At 38.9% G+C, this 21,779-nt stretch overlaps 1 protein-coding gene across 1 annotated transcript in view; it reads left to right on the top strand.

Annotated features, from left to right (window-relative positions):
• DSCAM (DS cell adhesion molecule) overlaps positions 1-21,779 on the top strand; it is a 394,607-nt gene that overhangs the window by 351,510 nt on the left and 21,318 nt on the right. The window contains exons 26-29 of the mRNA XM_064472090.1: positions 6,418-6,448; positions 11,663-11,778; positions 14,421-14,570; positions 18,414-18,611. Of these exons, the coding sequence (XP_064328160.1) occupies positions 6,418-6,448; positions 11,663-11,778; positions 14,421-14,570; positions 18,414-18,611 (495 nt within the window). The remainder of the gene's footprint in view (positions 1-6,417; positions 6,449-11,662; positions 11,779-14,420; positions 14,571-18,413; positions 18,612-21,779) is intronic.

Raw genomic sequence — 21,779 nt, 5'->3', positions numbered from 1 at the left:
TATTTGTATTTAACCAAAATATGATCATGATACATATTAAAACTGAGGCCAACCCTGTGTATTCCATCTCACCTTAGCATCTACTCGTCTCTCTCTTGGGTCTCATTTTTGTCTTTTGTAACAATATTTTGGATGTTTTTGCAAAAAAAAAAGACAGAGATACAGGGCTCTTAGGCATGGGCAAATTCATAGATCAGAGACAACTAACTCTACGGTTCATACATAGCTCTGGAAATCAGATCATCAGAAATCTAGATGCTTTAACTTGCATAATAAATTTCTCGTTCAAAATCTTTTGAGTCATTTACCTCTGTGCATTTTATTTTATCAAAAAATGGTGGTTTAAGGGTGAAGAAAATGTTATCTTATCTTCTCAGTAGTACTGTGGAATTCCATCCAGAAATGAGCAGGATATTTTGAGCTTCTTGGCTCCAGGAAATGATGGCTGTGCACCTCTAATTTTTCATGGTTAATTTACAAGTATTCATAGATTCCTGAGTCACAGTCCCTTAAGGAAGGCTGCTGATGACTGGCCAGTATGGTTTTTCCAAAACATAAGACTTATCTGAATTATTTCCTCTCAGAATATAGGAATTTAGAAGAATATCTGATCTTCACTTAAACATAGGCAGTGGCAATGAATTCATCAGTACTTTTGATAAAAGTAGTTGGTATTTAACTACCATTTCTGTAAAAGTTTCATCTCACTTCTTATCTGAATTTGTCAAGCTACAGCTCGACATCCCAGCCATCTGGTCCTGTTATACTTCTGACTGCCATACAGGGACTGAAGTTCTTTTTTGTATCATATTTTCAGTCTCTGAGGATATTCCTTTTACACGGTGGTAACCAAGTAATTCCTTAATGTTTTCATTGGTAAATGAAACCAATGAATATTCTTTAAATTTTTCTCTGTAGTTTTCCCATCATTTATTAATTTCAAAGCTTTTATCTGGTCCCTTTGCAATCTTTAGGTAGCTTTCCTCATCTGTGTATGCTAGAAATTAACATAGTATTCCAGGAACAGGCATATCAGCACGAGACAGAGAAGTAACAGCCTTTCTTCTTTCCCTTTATGGTCTTCTCTCTATGTCTGCAAGGATCACCTTTTTGGGTACAGCATAATTTCAAGAGTTTGTGTTTAACATCTTATCCATTGAGGTCATCTGACAGTTCTCTGACTGCAGTGCAAGAGATAACATTTTCCTTTGTATAGCTATGGCTTGTACTCTTGATATATGACCTTATGCTAATACAGCTACATTGCTAACTTGTGGCAAGCCTACCTGATGATCCAGACTGTTATGCCTTAATGACTTGGAATTTTCATTACACTTTAGCTACCTAATTCTTGTGTCATTTTCAAACTTTTATCAGATATTATTTCATTTACTCCAGACCACTGATAAAACTACCAACAGTGTCATGTCCCACAGTGCATATGAAAAGAAATACTAAACAAAGATACTCTTTTTAAAATGGTTTTTTTTGAATATGTTGAAACCCATGTAAAATGGCTGCCGTGTTAAATTTTTGCATCATGCTTTTTGTTATTAAAATATTTTGAGGTACCAAAACTTTGCTCTAGTGAAATATAATCTTTCAAAGTAATTTAACTATATCTCAGCAAGTGTTTTTTCAATGTCATCAATTCTCAGTGTATTTTGATCTCATTTGAAAAAAGAAATCAACTTTCTTTGACATGGCTGATTGACCACAAGCCTGTATTGATTGGCTTCAATTATTCTATCTCCTTTAATTCATTTCATCAAGCTTCATTCCAGTTATTTTGTCATTTTGCTCATTGCCAAGATCAGATTGATAGGCCTTAAGTAATTCAGATTTTTTCTGTTCATTCTTTTTGAAGACTGGTCTTGTGTTAGCCATTTTCTGCTCTTCTGGATGTTGCTTCATGTTCTAAAAGTCTTACTGACAATCACTATGGCTGTTCCATAGAAGTCCCTAGTAAGTTCTCTAAAAAAATCATGTGTGCAAGTTTTTCTGATCTCCTAACTAAAAAAAATGTTTTGGTCTGGTAGTTATTAAGTTCAACTTTCATCTGAATTAGTTTTGAAATTAAAATCCTGTCATTGTCACTTGATACGTACCACCTGGTGGGGTTTTTTGGAGGCACAGGACTCATTTTTCCTAAATCACAATTCCACCATCGACTTCCCTCTAGTATGTATCAGAAATAATAGTTTCCACAGTGGGACCTTCTAAAAGAATTTATACAAGTTACAAAAGTAATTCTTGCTTTTGTGACTCCAGGAGATGTGTTTTCTTTGAACCTGCTCGGTAAAGAGGAATGGGAATTGCAGATTTATTTGCAGTACATTCTGCATGCAAACATTTGTATCTGTGCTTATGGGTTTGTGGTTCCAGTTTCTGTGGGGTAAAATGTAGCATAAAAACAGCACTCTCTCCATTCTTAATCCTTTTACTCCTTGTTTTAGCATGTAGTGACAGGTAAACCTTTGTCTTTATCCTGTGTCATGCCCAGTACAATTTATTTCTAAAGGAATATTCTGTTTGGAAAGAAAATATTGTTTTCAGCAAAGCCCTGAATTTTTCCCAGTTTAGTAGTTCCACAGGTCAGGTCACAAGAAGGTCAATTGACTGCTGGAGTTCATGCAGCCATTCAGTAGGTCAATGTGTATTATAACAGAGAAACCTGATGACTTACCACTCTTTCTCCTTACTATTAACCTAGCACCACTACTACTGTAATAGTTTTCCCTTTGTTTTTAAATCCAACTCACCTTAATCCAAGCAGAAACTATCACCGTGGCATGATAGTTCAGAGTGGCAGCATGCAATTTAAAACTGTATCACAGCTCCTGATTTCCCAGGGGGCAAGCCAAATGTGTTAAGAATTTTAAAGGCAGCCGCCCCAGGATATGGAAGTGAGGGCTGTTGCTGGGTTGGTGCCTGTCAGTGCAGTCATGTGTCAAACCCATGGTGAGGAGCAGTTTGTCTGCAGATCGCCCCCTTCACTGTCATTCATGGCCTCCCCAGGCCCTGTTATCCCCACCTGAAAGCTGGGAGATAGGATGCTGGCAGGGTTACTGACTCATTTTATGATGTATTCTCAATTTACTGATCAAAAGTGTAATGTAGAAAATACACATTACAATCTGTAGTCTATACTACAGAAACTACCATTTCTCCTATTTCTTTAGTTATGAATCATAGAATCATAGAATGATAGAATCGTAGAATAGGTTGGGTTGGAAGGGACTTTTAAAACTCATCTAGTCCAACACCCCTGCAGCGAGCAGGGACATCTTCAGCTAGATCAGGTTGCTCACAGCCCCGTCCAACTTGACCTTGAATCTTTCCAGGGATGGGGCGGGCATCTACCACCTCTCTGGGCAACCTGTTCCACTGTTTCACCACCCTCATCGTAAGAAATTTCTTCCTTACATCTAGTCTAAATCTACCCTCTTTTAGTTCAAAACCACTGCCCCTTGTCCTGTCATGACAGGCCCTGCTAAAACATTTGTCCCCATCTTTCTTATAAGCCCCTTTTATATATTGAGAGTCTCCCCGCAGCCTTCTCTTCTCCAGGCTGAACAACCCCCACTCCCTTGGCCTGTCCTCACAGGAGAGGTGCTCCAGCCCTCAGACCATTTTTGTGGCCTTTCTCTGGACCCACTCCAACAGGTCCATGTCTTTCCTGTGCTGAGGGCTCCAGAGCTGGATGCAGCACTGCAGGTGGGGTCTCACCAGAAGCAGATGGGCAGAATCACCTTCCTCGACCTGCTGCCCACACTTGTTTTGATGCAGCCCAGATATGGTTGGCCTTCTGGGCTGCGAGCGCACATTGTCAGGACACACTGTTTCAGGACACATTGTTTTAGACACACTTTTATCATACTCGGTTCCTTTTAGGCTTCTGGACTTTGCTTTGACAGATACATAAGATAAGGGGTCTTCCTGGGGCATTTGTTTTCATCCAGTCCTACACTTACCTGTGTGCCCAGTACAGCCATCATTAACTACCGTAATGCTGCTGACCATTGTAACAATCTGCTTGAATAATTAGTACATTTAAACCCTGCTGATGGGGGTACTTTTTTTCTGCAGTACTTCCTTGTCCAGCTTTTGACATGTAACGTGATCTTGCATGATGCCTCATGTTGTTTATGATTGAAGATGCACTATCGCCTTTGCATCTCTTTGACAAAGAATGCATATATGTTAATAAGCATTTTAATATGTGCCACACACGTTTAGTGGTGAGAATGTAGCTTTTTTTCCAGACATGGAACACAGCTATATGCTGCACAGCACCTGAGAATGTGTGAGGGATATAAACAAATCTAAAAAGCAAACTGAACAACATTGGCCCAAGCAACCTTCAATTTTGTCCCTTCAGCTTTTCTTGAGTTGTGAATTACTTGCACATGTACCATAGTCTTCACTTAAGGAGGCAGCAGTTGCTTCACAAAAGCTGCTAGCTGAATGAAAAAATTATTTGTGTATTGAAACATCCTTATTATGTGTGCCAGAGGGAGAAAGTGTGCAACGTCTCTTCCTGACCCTAGTGCTTCTTGAATAACAGGCATAATGTTTATTGAATATTTTGAAAAATGAATATAGAATATTCATGTTTATTGCATAATAAACATCATAAAGTTTGCCAAAAAAAATGTGACTTGGAACCAGAGCTTCACTTTTATTTTTTTTATTTGTTCAAAAGACCTGGGCCCCTTCCTGGGTCCTTAGCAGTAGCAAAACTATCTCTGATGTCCTCTGGGAGCAGCAGCAGTGGTAGTTTAGTTTATGACTGATAGTAAAGACATTGTCATCTACTATGTAGTACCACTTTTAAGAGTGTTAACAGCAAAAGGCAGTCCCAAACAAAGTGAAATTAGAAAGTCTAAGTGCCTAAATGGAGCACTGTTTGGATTAGAAAGGACATCTCAGATGAAGAATGTTTCCCTTGACCAGGAATCTGCCACACTTTGTGCTGAAAAGGGATAGGGGAAGATTAAAAATAAAGGATTGGAGCAAACAGGCCTAGAGGAAACACAGAATTTCAGCTTCTCCAGCAGTAGGTGAGGAATAAAGCTTAAGACAGGCAAGCTGGCACAGTGTCAGAGAAACAGAATGTAGAAAGTGGATGGAAGGGGTTTTGTTGAGGGTTTTTTATGAATAAAAGAGACCTTTGTCCGTTCCTTTTACAAATGAATACAAATGTAGCCCAAGCAATGCATCATGATGGTGGTTTTCTTCTGTCTGCACCCCCTGATTTTTAAAGGCAGTTTATTTAATAGGATCACAAGCAAGGAAATTGTAGGTATAGGAGACACAAGAGGTGATTAAGGAATACAAAAGGTGAGATGGAGAAAACAAAGACCAATTCAGTAAATGTCTTGGCAGGTGCTGGTAGAAATTTAGACTTCCACATAGTTTGAGAATTGCTTGAAGACTTAGAACTTGGAATTGGTTTCCTCTCAGATTTGCTTCACTTGGTTGCACAAAAGGCTGCTTTGTTCCTGTGTGATATGCTTAAGGACTCTGGAGTCAGCATTTTTTAGTTTACTTAATGACAGACTGCAGAACAAAGCATAGCTGTCTATTTTTGCTGAATAATACTACAGAAATTATTATATTAGGTCAATAAAGTTTTACAGAAAGCTACCTGAAGAACACCATGTGAACCAACCTTCAGTGGTGTCTTTTGATCTGATAAGTGCCAGAATAATTATATCCCCAAATGATTTTGTGCTAAAAATAACAGCAATGACAACAACAGGAGGAATATTTCTCCTTCAACAGTGCCTCATTTTACAGGGTTGATCCATGGGGGAATAAACCACCTCCTCTTTTGTGTATGGACTGTCCTCTGAAGACCCAGTAGTAGTTTTGAATTATTGCTAGTGGAAAAGCATTCATATCTGAGAGCAACCAAACAAGCTGATTCCTTGGAGACCTCCCTTGCTCAGACCTCCATGCAGTCAGGTTTGGTCTGGAAATGGCAGGTTGGCAGCTGCTCATCCAGCTTGGTTTTGGCTCCTGCCCAGGGATGGATGTCAACATTTCTGTTGTCTTCTTTTTTCCTTCCTCCCTCACCTGTTCAGTTGCTAACTGTGACATGAAGGACCAGAGATCCCTGTAATTTTTAAAACTGTTCCTACTTCTAATATGTTTCTGTAGTTTTTTGCTAGTTAAGCCAATGGAATCTTGTACTTCTCTAAGCATCCTTGGTGCTACTGAAGAACTGAATGGCTGTCTGGGGTAAAATGCAGTTTCAGCGGAAGTAGGGACTTTTAGAGATTATTTTATTCTTGCCACTGATCTGAGGATAAATAGTGGTCTTACACATGGCTGATTCAAATCACTTACTTCCTAATAATCCATCTATCACAGGTTTTCATGTGTGATGACATTTCTTCTATTTTCTTCTAGATGCAAAAAGTTTGGCTGAAATGCTTATGAGGTAAGAGCAGATTTAATGTTTTTTAAAATGAAAAATGTCTGTCAACAATGGCATCATATTTAAAAATTATTATAGGGACAAATGGGGAAGTAAACTTTCTATTCCTAAATCCCTTTTTAAAATACATCTTTCGACTGTTTGTTAAGAACTAGGATACATTGTTAGTTAGAAATGACAGAAAAAACACAATCTGTGAACAGTATCTATGAGGAAATACAATGGTAAAAGACTGAGAACTCTTGTGTCAGTAGATTAAACTATAGAAGCTGTGTAGGACCGTTTGGACATTTTTCCTATTCAGAAAAACATTTTCATAATATGTACCACAGTAATCGCTCTTCAGAGATCATCCGATTGAAGGCAGTAAGTGCCTGGATGTGAATATCTCTAAACTGTACTGCTATGTTTATGTAATTCACTATTGCTAGAGGCTTATACCCAAAGGTACAGAAGATCAGGTAAATCCATTTATTATTTTTCAGTTCTGTTCCATCAGCTCAGCATCCAGAAATCTAATTCAGTTGTTGAATTGCAACAGAATGACTATTCTGGCACCACAATTCTTTCAAAGATGGAAATTTCATATCTTCAATGTTTATTGTTTTGTCTGGGGAAAATATTGAACTTTAAAACTGCTGCATATATTTGGAAATGGGGTCACCGAGGGATTATTTTTAAGTTCAAATGAGTTTTGGTTTGCTAGAAAATCTTTTTATTTTTAAGCAACAAATTTGAGAATGCCATAGATATTTTACCAAATGAACCGTACTCTAAACTTCCTCACCCATGATAAACTTCACCTGCTAATGTAATAATATACTTACCAAAGACATGGTGACAGGTGGTTTTAGTGTAAACTCAGCTCTACACCATCAGTCTGCAAATACACCTGAACAGTTCCACTGACGTTAACAAGACTGGTCATGCAGGTCCGGTCATACCCTTTCTATCTGCCAGTTATAAACCCCTGCTAGCAGCAGATTCAGGTTTAAGCAGCTTCAGGAAGGCATGCTCTGATATTTTTTGGTGTCACAGAAAACAGCACAGATTAGCATACGCAGCAACTCGGTTCCCTAAAGAAAACCAGCTCGGGCTGGCTGAAACTCCTGAATGAAGATATTCAGTCCCAGTGACAACCACACATAACACCTCTGTAAAACTAGTATACCTCTCCCTTAACCCTAGTTGGCTTCACTAATCTTGTTGCCACCTCTGCAAGGACATTTTGAAGTCTCAATCTTCTGATGCTTAGAAAACTTGATTAAATTGCCAACATACGTGCCCAGTTTTGACCCATTTTTTCCTCTGCCAATGTCGACCTTCTTCTAATTAAAGAGCTTCTTTTGCCCTCCCCATCTGATGCATTTAGAGACACATTCAGTTATATTTTTCTTCTGAAATTGTGAACAAAGACAAATGACTATTAAAACAGGAATTTAGAGGAAGCAGGAAGTAGAGGAAGTAGGGGATATAGGCCTAAATTTGCAGATCTGTTATAACTCAAAGTGATGTTGTTTTGGGGAGCCTGCTTTCTACAGGCTAAATGCTCTGTCATTTGTGATAAATCTGTGAAATCCTCCAATCAAAACCTGAGCTGCCCACCAGCACTTGGTGTTCCTGAAGATTTAGCATGTTAATAATCAAAGGATAATAAGCTCTCTCCAAAGCAATAGCCACATATTATAAAGCTCCTGATATATCTTTTAGTTTTCACTGAAATGTGCTAAGATACAAATATCAAGAAAGAGGGTATGCTGTGGGTTGTGCCTTGCTGTTTAAGTATTGGCCAGAGAGCAGATGAGATGATTCCCTGCTTGGTCTAAAGGTGTGAGAGATGGAGAGGGCTTTGTGTATCTTCCCCTTTGAGGAGATTTTTATGAGTCTGTGTAAAGTGGATTAAGAATGGAGCTTTAGTCTTTGCTTTGAAAGTTGCTGGCTTTAGCTGAGTAAGTCAAATGTCTGGGGAGAAGGATAAGTCTGCAGGATAAGTTGGCAGTATAACGGGAGCTGCACAACTTGCTGCTTATGCCTTAAACTTGCAAATAAAATTCCCTGCTGCTGAACAATAACAGCTTTTTTATGCTTCTTTTGGGTGAAAATGTTAGTCCAGCCAACTCTTCGTAATAGTTCACTGTGAATCAGTATAGCAATTGGCTAAGCTTTCTAATTTTGAACACAAGGTGAGGAATCTTTTCTCCCCAAATATTTCTCTGTCAGGCGGATTACTTACAAGATTTACAAGATTCTGTGATTTAGTTTTCCTTATGTTTTTACAACAACCAGCTTGGACATCAGAAAATCATGAGGTGACCTGACTCTGCCAAGGACCCAGAATTACTTTGCGTTTACAGAACACCATGTTTGACCCCTTTGCATAACTAGCTTCATAGGTTTAACGCTTTCTTGTGTATTCAGATCTTTTCACTCACTCAAGTATGAATACCTTTATTAAAGATCCAGAAAGATTATTTAAAAAGGGGTATTCTTTTAACTATGCACACTCTTTCAAAATACCTTATACATTGAACTTCCTCTGGAAAAAGGCCCTTTTATCCATAGGCTGTACATTTTCCTAGGTTAGAAAATACTTGGGCACCAAACTTATAAATTGCAATCCTGAAAATCTTTGCCTTGCTGCCAAGTTCTAGAGGCACTTAACTGCTGTCGGCACTTTAGGTTTTTATAACTTGGAAGTTGAGCTATTGTAGTCTGCAGAAAATAATTCAGAATTCCTTGAGCCAGAAAGGGATAGAATGTTAATCAGCAGCAACCCTCTTGCTACTGGCAATTGCCTGTTCTGTGTTTGGACACTCCATGTCACTGTGCTGCTGCATACAGGAGAATTCATTAGGCTAGTAAGGAGGAGGAGAAAGATCACACAAAACAAAGCATAATTCTCGAGCATAGTAGGGAATTTTACTGAATATAGAGGCATGAGTTACAATTCTGGCTTGAAGGACCTTCCAAATATTTTGTGTAAAGCTATATCTGGAGCCAAGAATGGGATCCAAAATTCTCTCTTGGCAGGTGAGCAATATAACTGCAGACCTGTGAAACTGTCCTCCTGCTCCCTGTGGTCCAAACAATACTTTCTCTGTGGTTGTGTATTTTGCAATAGTAGGAATATAGAGCGTTTGTCCTGCAGAAGAGATTCTAGCTCTCACTGGGATTCTGAGGCCTGTGTTCTCTGAGGAAGATGTCTGATTTGAGATTTGTCAAATATGTCCCTTGTGAGTGGAGGAGGGGTGCAATGATGCATTTATTAGACTCATTTATGTGTTGCACAGATTCGATGTATATGTGATTGCATGCATCCTTTAACTATCGGATTATTAATGGAAATTAGACCTCAGAAATTCAGTTTCGTACTTGATCACAGGTTCGTTCTATGATCTTGGGCAAGCCCAACGTAGTCCAACTTTCCAAGGGCATGTATTCAACCATATTTGGCAAGCAGATAATATATTAGTCTCTGGTTCTCTTAACATTTAGCAATTTGAGTGGAAACCAATAGGAGAGTGGCATCTAATCCATGCAGAGAATTCGCACACTTCAAGAACAAGAGTGTGGAATTTATCTGCATTTTAGGATCCTAAATGTCTTTGAAAATTTATGTGCTTAATAAGACACTGTGGCTACTATTCTCCACTGATTATATATGGAGAAAAGTTGGGCAGCCCTTGAGTAGCTCTCCTGATATTTTGTTTCCATAATGATGAAACGAGGCACCAGCTGTAAGCTGTTTGAATGCATTTCAGCTATCCATCTGTACAGGATGGCAATAGCACCACCTAACCACTCAGGTAAAGACAGAGATTTTAAAGTTTGAGATGCATAGATAGTCTTAATGCTGGAGACCACAGGAACAGGGAAAGTCAGAAGGTGAGAATGAGCCAGAGAGGTGTACCTGTGTGCATTGCAGATCTCACTCTTGGATTTGGAGCAAAATTACTGACCCCGTGACAAGGAAATTCCTCCTAAAAAGGACTCTAGGAGAACCTTCAACCTGCAATAGTTAGGTCTTGCTCACATGGAGACACAGAAGGAAGTTAAGGCAAATTGTCTAGAAATGTGGGCTCATCACACATGCATTAATCTCCTATGTAGGGGTCCGCACTCAGGGAAGAAGTGAGCTTACCGTCAAGCTGCTTAACAGTCCTCTGTGGATTCTATTAACAACAATAATTCATTGCCAAAGAAGAATTCAGCAGAGTGATCTACCCCTATTTTACACTAGAAAATGAGCCTCCACTTAGGTTTTAAATCTCTCTGATCTGTGAGCACTTGGATCACACTACTGGCTGATTTGTCATAACTTTCCTCAGCCTCCCTGTGTAAAGAAGTATTTGCAAATATTTCCTCTCCTCCAGAGAGTAATTACATCTAAAAGGGCAAAAAGTTTCTGGGTTTTTAGTGCAGTCTGAAGGTTTCTTGATGCAAGCTCTGTACTAGAAATTATTGTAGTACTCAATTTTACTATCCATTTTAATTTGCTTTCAGTAGACAGCTCATTTAAGAAGTCATTTTCTGGTACACAAACTTCAAAATGAAATTGTTTCAATTTAAGTGATAATAGAATAATTGTTTTATGTTCTTTTTTAGAATATCGCATCAATCAGAAATAACTCATGAATGTAAACAAGATTTGCAGTTTTAGTCTTGGAACATCAATGGGACTAAAACCTTTAATTTTTTAAATGCAATTTATTAATGGGATCCCTAGTTATTAGTTTGGGTTTTTTCATTTATTAATTCTAGTGTTATTTGGAATTTATCTAATGAAAAATAATGAAAAGTTTAAAAAGTACTTAGAAATTACTCAAGACTTCATTTTCCTACCAATCTGTTTGATCAGCTGTGTTTTGTTACTCATATCATGAGGAATGGAAGAAAAGGTCCATCTCACAAAATGTTTTTACTAATTTTATTCTACAACAACACTTGAAGAAAACTATATGACATTTTTGGGAGATCCCTACTGTTAAAGAACAGACCAAATTGCTCAACACTCTGCATTCCTCTAACTGCTTGTCACATGCAATAAATTAATACTATGCACTTGTTCTGAAGAGGGGAAAATAAGATGTATGGGTATTTTGCTGATTATGCTTATAGTATTATTGTTTGAGCTGGACAGATTTAAAATTAGGGAGTTTGCAATTATCCTTTCATTTAGGCTGAATGTTAATGTATTGGCTTCTCTTTTGTTTTTAGCAAGAACACCAGGACATCAGATACACTTAATAAGCAGCAACAAACACTGAGGATGCACATAGACATTCCCAGAGCACAGCTTCTGATTGAGGAGAGGGACACAATGGAGACCATTGGTAAACTCTTGTTGGGCTTGTTTTCACTGGTTAATGTAACAGGCACTGTAAGTGGACTTCCATTAGCCCACACCCTTTCCCCACTGCACACATCAAGAAAAAAGTGCTACAGAGTAATCTGCTGCATTTGAAAACTGAACTGATTTTTTTTCTCCCCTTTGAATTATTTTCCACTTCAAGTAATCTCAGTACAGTATTTAAAATAATGCAGGACATTAGGAAAATGAAGCTGGTAGAAAGAGCTGCTTGAAGAAAATGTAAATGAAGAATGGCAGTTTTATGATTTTCATTTTGAGTTCTCTTTTGGCTTTGACTAGATGGATCACTGGCATTACATATAAGGAAAATGAAATTCTGAAACTACAATATCAGTATTTAAAGATTTGCAACAGCCAACTTCTAAAACTTACACATTGCCTAACATACCCACCTGTTCATAGCAAATGATATTTCAACATTTTGATCAGTTTTCAGCTTTTTTATATCTATGCAAAATTCAAATCTAAACTGTTTCACACAACAGAAAACAAGATTTCTCATGTGGCTGGCACATAGCTGAACTGTCATGAAAAACAGAATTGTTTGTGTTGGGTTTTTTTCCCAAATAATATAAACACAAGATTTCTGAAATCTCAACAGAATAAAAATACAACCTGATCTTGGGACTGTATGGGTACACACTGTAGCAAGACCCTCCAGAATGACTGATCTTGTTAGGCTTCTAACTTTTTTAGATAAAAATCTGTGTAGAAGAAGCCTGTGATGGCTGAGAACGTAACAGCGTCCCAGGGATGGTGTAGCCAGAGAGGAAAGCTCTGCAAGCTGGGAGCAGCACCTCTGTATCTCCTGTCCATGCCCTGGGCTAAAACCCCCACCCTGTTGTACTTACTGTCAGTCTGGCATGGTGGGGTGGCCTCAGGGGGCTATTCACATTTTGCCCTGCAGGTTTGAAAATGAGACCTATGCTTCACTTGAGACACAGACTCTTCTAATCCTGATTTGAGCTTCCCAAAGTTTGCCTGTGTGATACAATCTTTTGTGCCAGGCTTCATCTTAAAGACAGGTTTTACTTTTGAGTTGCAGTTGCTGAGCAATAAGGGGTTATAGTGGAAATACCATTAGTGCCTTAACTGTAGCAATGTGATCAGTGCCTTGGTAATAACTATCTCTCCACAAAGCACTCAGAGTAAGCAGACACTTTGGCAGTCTTTGACATAGTTTACTGCCAAGAGGTTTTGTTCCCAACCTGAATAAGAGCTCATCTTTTGCCAGAAGCAGAGTAATTTGATTTCCTAATGCTCATTCTATTTATGGCCTGCTCTGGGTAAAAAATTCTTGTTACGTTATTGTGCAGAACTGTTCACCTTAATGGTGTCTTGTCAAGTTAAGAAAAAAAAAACAACAACTGGAATGCTTAGAAGAAGCATATCAACCTCTGCTTACTAGTAAATGCACAGAAGCCCCACTGCAGCCAGTCCTCTAAGAAATATATTACAAAGCTATAGAGCATAGCAGGAACCTCTAGTGGCTTTTATTACTGTTAGGAATGGATAAAAAGGCTGTAAAGAAGCAAAATAAAGTCTGACAGCATGCAAATAATTGTTCTGCAAACACAGAGTCAGGGAAGATTTATTGCTGTCAAACTTTTCACAATCATGTGGACCAGATTCCTCTTTGGAGCAAAATAAATACAATATAGAGATTACAACTTAAAAAAAAAAAAAACCCAAACACTGTATAGCACTGGCTTTCTGCAGGGATCAAGATCTCTGTAGAAATTTGGTGTATATGTCCTACCCCATAGGGAAGCAATAGGCAGAAGAACCATAGAGCAGCAAAAGTCAGTGCTCACCTTTATTTTCTCAATCCTTCTTAAGGTCAGGCTTCACCTCGTACCTTTGTTTGCAGCTGCAGGAAAGCCTATAGTCAGCTGGACTGACTGTGTTGTGAGAAACCTGTATGACTCACATAAAGCTCCCCAATGCTTTTTTGTAAAACCTACAGCAGTGAGGTTTGGTGCAGAGCTGGACTTAATGATACTTAGCTGCCCTACAAGTGTTTGTCTGTGGTACTCACATGCTTAAAAATAAGCAGCTTCTTAAGAACAGTCTTGGGTCATGGCTACCCCTTCTACAATATTTTGCCTCTGGAGAAAAATGTGACTAGCAGAGGGTTAGTAAGCAACATCACCTAAGAACCTCCTTTTGGGAAGACATGGGTGATTTCACTAAGGACATTACTAATTATGTTAATAAAAAGAAATAAATCAAAGATGTTGTCGAAAAGCTCAGCTGAGCTCTCTGAAAATGAAGAAGAAGAGGGCAGGGTTCAAAAGATGGGAAAGAAAGAAATTAGGGCCAAAAACAATTACATGTAAATTAGCTTTTTGAAAGAATGTCTAGTACTCTTAGTTGCACCTCTCTAAGGTGAAATTGTAAAGAAAGACATGAAAATTGCACCTATTCTTTAGGTTTGTATGAACTTTGAATTTAAAGCCAGAGGCTCCCAAGCTGTGGTACACACTTCAGAGCTTTCTTCAGCCCTGCAGAGAAGAGGGAGCTGGGGACTGGCTGTAAAGTGTTTAGGAAGGCAAACCCAAAATTAGTTATTCAATATCTGATTTATATTTTTTTTACTTACAGATGACAGATCAACAGTTCTGCTCACCGATGCTGACTTTGGAGAGACATCTAAGCAGAAGTCACTGACTGTCACCCACACAGTACATTACCAGTCTGTGTCACAAGCTACAGGACCACTGGTGGATGTTTCTGATGCCCGGCCAGGAACAAGTAAGCACATAAGAAAATACTTTATCTGGAGAGGAGAGAGCTATAAGAAAATGAATACTGTGCTTCTGCATTAGCATCCTCATGGGGTTTTTTTCTTCAGTCTGAAGGTTGAAAGAAATCTATTTAGGTCAGCAGAGAACATTTCTTATACAATTGCATTTAGTGATTCAATATGGTAAAATTGCATATGCATCTGAAATGTAGGTGTAATTTGAAATAATTCATACCTGGCTTTCATTAAACCAAATGCATGCTAGATACTAATTTCTAGAATTTATTGAGTAAATTAGCTTAATGGCTTTTAGCGTCTAATATATTTTTTTCTCGGTGATCAATCTTTATTGTATTTCAAAATACATCTTCCCTCCTTACCTCTCCAACAGGCAAGAAATGCATTTCTCATTACTGCTTCTCTGAAAAAGTTGTGTTTCCAGTTTTAGTTATTATGGTAAATTACTTTTCCCCAATATATTCATGGTGAGTTATTCTTACAGTGATTAAAATATTATCATAAATTAATATACTGCTGCAATCCGTTCTTCGTAATTTCTCTCATGAATGTATTCCATATTTATGTAAATGGAAAAGAAAATCACTAGATCAAAGGCATACTTATGAGTCAGGAGTAATACCAAAGTGTAGCTCACTAGCAGTGTGCAGTTTCTAAAATCTCTGGGATCATTTCTATCCCTGGATCATTTCCAAATTTGTTTACTTGGTGAGTTTGGTGAACATAAATGCTGAGTTAGTTGTGTACCACCTAAAATGCAGATTATTTGAAAAATCTTCCTCTCATCTTCATTTCCACCCTGGTCTTTATAAACGATAGCTGTTCTGTTCCAGATCTTGCTGCTTTTCTAAGTCTGACAGTGCTACTCTATGGCTAGTCATTTCTTAAGGACTAGATTAGTACCACCATTTTTCATCTATGGAGAGTCATAACATTTGAATAAGAAGAGTCAAGAGATGACATTTGTTTTCTTTCTGGTACCACTCTTGTCTTGCTCCTTTAGTTCATGTACATGCTGGCTGGCCTGCTCACTACAAGCAGAAAATATCACATCATATTTATCATGTTGGCAGATCAAGATCATCTGTGTAAACAGTGGACTCTCCATTGTTTTCCAACCCTGCCTTTTCTAATAAGGAAAAAGGCACTACCCCAAAATTGCCTGCCTGTGTCACACCACAGCATTTTATAGCACCAGCATCTTCTATTCCTAATCCTTTCTTTGTGTGCAGTTATGTGCTTCAGTCCACTGAAGTCAGAGGGAGAATTCCCTCAAATTAAACCGCGGTTTAATTCATATATGAGAATAGGATCTGTGTCCAGCCCAGCTTTGGAGACAGAAGTCTACCATCATTTTTATTATGCACTAAAGATCTGATTGCAACAGTGTGCAGGCCTGGATCAGAGACTTTTAAGTTGTGTTCTCTGGATTTAAGACACTAATATAGCTTTGACAGAGGCTAGGCTATGAGATTTTGTTTAGACCTACAGCTTTCTGTGTGAAGAGGGGTGCAGTGCCCAGCTGGGTGACTCAGAGGTTATGGATCCTCAGCACACTCGCACTCATTAATTGGCAAATATTCCCTTACGGCACTTTTTAAGTTGTTGTCTAGTTCTTTTCTTTTTATTTATAAAAGAGTTGTGCTCTGTGAACCTTTGCCTTGCTCACCTCAGCTCTCTACAGTTATGTTTCAGCATATGACGGCAGAGCTGCGTTAACAACGGGGCACCAGATGTGCGCTGTATTCCATCACACTGGCAGCTCTGGAGCTCACTGTGTCTGTGCTACAGACCCTTACGCAGGCGCAGTGCAACTGGTGCAGAGCTACTGCTCAGCACGTAGAATCATAGAATCGTTATGACTGGAAAAGACCCTTAAGATTATTGAGTCCAACCACTAACCTCATGTTCAGCAAGATGAGCACTGACCTCCTGCATGCTGACAGCAGTTTCTCCTGCCTCCTTCAGATTCCTGACAAAAGCCTCCTAAGTCATGGGATCAGAGGACAGTGGAGGTTGGAATGGACTTCTGGGCACCGGCTAGTCCAACCCCTCTGCTTAAATCAGGGTCAGCTACAGCTGGTTGCCCAGGGCCATACCCAGACAACTTTTTAATATCTCCAGGGATGGAGATTCCACCACCTCTCTGGACAACCTGTGCTAGTGCTCAGCCACCCTCACATTAAAATGTTTCCTGATGTTCAGAGGGAAGCTCCCATGTTTCACCTTGTGCCCAGTGCCTCTGGTCCTGTCATTGGGTACCACTGAAAAGATCCTGGCTCTGCCCTCTTTGCACCTTCCCTTCAGGTATTTATAGACATTGATGAGATCCCCTCGATCCTTCTCTTCTCCAGACCAAGCAGCCCCAGCACTTTGCCGAGTTTTCCCACCAGCACTATCCTCTGTACTTCATGTCTTCCCTTGAAGCAGGCACGCAGCTCACTTCTGGGTACACGTCAGCCACATGTAAACTTTCCACAGCTGGTACAAGTGGTGGTTGATACTGACAGGCTGGTGACGTCATGCCAAGTGCATTTTTGGATGCTATCCATGGGAGGCATCTATGTGCTGCACTACCAGAAGGATCAGTTCTCAATGGCACTGGATTCATATTTTCCCAATGCTGTAGAGGGAAGATGTGAAATAGAAGAAGGATCAGACCATAGCTGGTACTTGTAAATAAATACCTTGTTTCTTTGAAGCAGCAGAATATAAATTCTTACAGGGAATGCTTAGGCAGAAGCAATGCTCAGAGTCATTATCTGGGTATTGTTTTTTCTTTAAGTTGTTTCTGCTAAAGTTTCTTACCTCAAAGACAGACAACTTCACCTTCTGAATGTCAAAGAATATCTGAATAGATTTGAATTTTTCATTTCTAATACCCTTTCTCTCTATTGTTACTAATATCCTTTCAGAAGCTTCAAAGATAAATCCTTCAGTGCCAATTTAGTCAATTTCTGTTTGCCACTTAATGATTTTTCTATTACACTTGCTACGTTAGGTAGTGCATGCCTCACTTTTACAGAAAAACTATTTATTAACAATGTTAATGAGTCAATTTTGGCAGATTTTTCTCCCTTGGTCACCATATTATCTCTAGGATAATAAAAAATAAAACATTGTTGACCTCAGAGAAGTAGCAGATGATTTTTAAAGTTTAAGGAATGGTATTTATTTACTAATTTTTTAAAAACAGTCAAATCTTTATGAATCTCTTCCTACTGAAACTCTGATGGCACTATTACAGGTTATGTTTTCTGTCTTGGCTACTTGTTAAAAAATAGGAAATCTGTAACTGATTAATACTGTTATACAGTAAAACTATTCGGAAAATGTCTAGAGTAGAAATTTATATCACCACATTTCTGAGCACATGTTTTTACAAACTGAGGGCAGGTACCTGATGTAGGGTCTTTCTGAGGGCACATCTACACTGATAATTTACTTTAGACGTTGCTTGAGATGTGATGTGAAATCCCCAACCTGATCTACTTGCCTTGTGCTCTTTCACATCTCAGAGTGGTTTTGGTACTGGAGAAAAGGTTATGTTGGAGTAAAGGGAAAATGAATGTGTCAGTGGGAGTTTGATGGGGCTCTTAGCCCTTCAGTTCACCCTTTTTAAAATGTATGCTTTCATTAGAAAAAGAGTATTTCAAACAAGCGTTAGCACTGTGGTAATGAACAGCATTTTCACTGCTAATTTTTGTTTCCACAAATAATGTTTTGTGGGGTTTTTTAACCAACATTTCAGTGGCCATCCCTTCCTGACAGGGCTTGTTTCCTTATAAATTCAAAAGCCTAGTGGCAAAGACCTTCTCTGTTACTCATCGCAGATCCTACCACAAGGAGGAGTGCCAAAACCGGACCCACAGCTCGCAACCGCTACGCTAGTCAGTGGACACTCAACAGACCTCACCCCACCATATCAGCTCATACCCTCACCACAGACTGGAGGCTGCCCACTCCCAGGCCAGCAGGATCAGTGGACAAGGAAAGCGACAGCTACAGTGTCAGCCCCTCACAGGACACAGGTACGGGGTGCTCTGCAGGGCTGCACTGTGAAAACCGGGCGGCAGCAACTGCAGTAGCCTTCTTGGTCCTTGAAGTACTTCATTTGGTGCTTAGGTGTCACAAATGCATACGGTACTAAAGATAACAAATATTGAGCCCATGGTTTCTCATGCCACACACGCATACTGGAGACCTTTGAAAGATATTGTGGTAGTTTTTGCTGTAGCTGAAGCACTGTACTTCCTGTAGCTGAAGGAAAAAGCAGGATAATTTGCTGCATGAAATGGCATTAACAAGGAAGGCACAGTATTAGCAACCAAGAATATGCCCAAGTCATAGGTGGAATGGTTTTAAGGTGTGAGCTACATTGAGGATAGTATTTTCCTTTTCACATTCATGTAATATGTTCATAAGGTTTATTGTAAGTGGAAAAAATGAGAGGGAAATATCTGGAATAGAATGCCAAGTCAAAATGCATTCATATCACTGAATACTGCAGCAGCTAGCTCTGATTTTCCTGAGAAACAACTAGGTTTTATTCCTCTGGAAGACAAGTGGGGAGACACTGAATACATATTCTGCCTGCAGCCTTCATCTCTTCTTGACGTCTTCACATTATAAATGCAATTGTAACTGAAAAAAAGTTTTCTCCTCTGCCTTACACTGAACAAGTGACAAAAACAAAGGGCAAATAAATGAGTATATGATTAAGCAGAATAGTCACAAAGCAAATCTAATAAAGGTTAAATATGAAGAAAGGTAAAATACTATTCAGAGATATGCCTGACAGAAGCGATGCCAGGCTTACTCTGGTCTCCTCAGAAGGAACTGCTTGCCTTCCACCCCGATTTTAGGGGAGAAGTGTTTGTCATGTGAGAAAAGCTATGTGTTAGAGCTACAAAGCAGCAGGTGTCACTGGCCTTTCACCATGAAAACCAGTATGACTGTTTTTATTCTCTCTGTAAGAACAAGCATCTAACTTGCCTTACATCCAGTAATTTATAGGTTGGAGTTCCCATCTTTTCACAGTTCATCCTCTTGAACCTACAGACCCCTGTGTTGTCTCCACAGGGTAATGGCAGTCAATAGATAACCTCTAGCCAGATGACAAACTTCATCCTGATTTCTTAAGGTAGAATTATCATAAGGCTTTAAGAACTAACTCTAATAGCTATACAGATACAAATATAAATAGTAAATGCTATCTCAGAAACCCTTTCTGTAGATGTTCCAGATTTCAGATTTCAGGTATGTGTTCGAACATTCCATCACCCAATTACACATTTTCCAATGTGTGTGGCAAAGGATAGAGAATTCAATTTGCTCTGTGGTTTAATAGACAAGCTACATGCAATTTTGCAAACAGACTTCATAATCTATGTTTTAACATGGATAATTTCCTACTCTGTGTCCACCCTTGAGCACACAGTGATTTATGTACAGGATAGCAAGCTTTAGATCATGATCAAGAAAGGTTTTCTTGTGCCAAATGTAGCTCTATTATGACACTTGGTTTCTGGGGAAAGAATAGAGTCAGTTTAATTTAAGTACTTCAGAAGTTTAAAATTTCCAGATAAACTTTATAATAGATTTAGCCAAATTATGTATTTGAGAATCGGTTGAACTAATGTGCACGTTTGATAACTTTTCCAACATGGATTTCATATTTCTGAACCTAGTTAATGCAGTGGATATTTAGCACTTCCTATCAAAACAACTTCAGGTTCACAGAGCAGTAGGTTTTAAGCTTAGGAGAAATGCATTGCAGCAGTTCACAGCTGTACTAAGTTCTAATGTTCTAACCAGAGGCCATTAGAAATTTTCCGATAAATCTAGGTTTCATGAAGTTCACCCTGGGCTTGGATGAACTTTCGTTAAATCTAAAGTAGGTGTTCAAGCAGATTCTTCCTGGAATAATCTCCCCAGGGCATGGGATATCGGAAGCTGCAGGTCGTGAGCTTCATGAACCAAAATGACACCTTTGCAGGACCATCATATTTACAGATACTGCTCTATGGCACTGGTCAACTGCAGCCTTCCAGGAGTTTCTGGTTGATCAGAAGTTTGAAAAGACATTATTTTGCTCTAATTTACAAATCAATTTTGAAAACCAGAATGATGTTTCTGGGGGGGTGGGGGGGGTGTGGGGGGAAGCAGCCTTGTTTAAGTTCTGGACAGCTCAAAATCTTAAGCAGGTTACAGCATATTGTAGAAGTACTTGTCATTTGAAATAATGCATGGTCCTATTTACAAGTGGCAGGAGTATTGTTCATTGTGCACAATGAAAACTGATGCAAGTACCCTCACACACAATAAAAAAGATAAAGATTTGCAATAACAGCACAGTTGCCTCTGGCTGTTATAGGATTCCCATTTTTATGAATTAGCTATTACATCGTGCCTGTTTATCGAACACCACCAACAGTGTCTGAAACTGTACAGATCTTGTGAAGAAACGTGTCTTCTGCTCAAGGTACTTCTGAAAGTCCTCTGCTGTTCCAGCCCACTGAAGTAGAAGTGCGATGGGTGCAACAGACCAGTGATTGGTCCCTGCAGAAAGGAGCACTGCATTTCCAAAATGCTTTTTAATGTATCAGTAGCCATTTGCATCTTCCGTAGTAGTGCTTGTTTAAGAAATATTGATATTCTCAGAAACTCATCAGCTGAAAAGAACAGCTTCTAGGTCATAATAGCCTGTGTGTCAAATATGAAGCCCCTATTATCTTCAGCAGCATTGAAAAAGCATCTCAGTGCAGGCTAGAAGCTACCAAAAAATATCGCTTTCTTAAGACCTTTGTTCTGTATGAAAAGAGTAAGTATTTTACCTGGTGTCTAGAGAGACAATGTCTGAGAGACACTGCCTTTGTATTTGACCTTTGTCCTCAGGGCTTTCTCAAAAAAAAATTCATAAGGTTGAAACAAGTACAGAAAAACTATCCTTTCTCACCTAGACATCACCTTACAGAAATATTTCTGAGATGCATTAAAAAGATAACATAAAGAAGCTGTTCCTCATTTTGCTAAATCTATTTCATGGATTTCTAACACTTTTAAGGAATTTAACTTTTAGAGAAATTATTTTTTTGAAAAAAAAATGTAACCTTTTTCATGTATTAAACACTGTTTCTTCTAAGCCTCAAATGTAATGCTAAGCCACATAAGCATGATAGCAGACTACGACTTCATTT

Source organism: Phalacrocorax carbo, chromosome 1 (assembly GCF_963921805.1).
Source record: "Phalacrocorax carbo chromosome 1, bPhaCar2.1, whole genome shotgun sequence".
In the NCBI taxonomy this organism is placed as follows: domain Eukaryota; kingdom Metazoa; phylum Chordata; class Aves; order Suliformes; family Phalacrocoracidae; genus Phalacrocorax; species Phalacrocorax carbo.
This window is presented reverse-complemented; position numbering and strand designations above follow the sequence as displayed.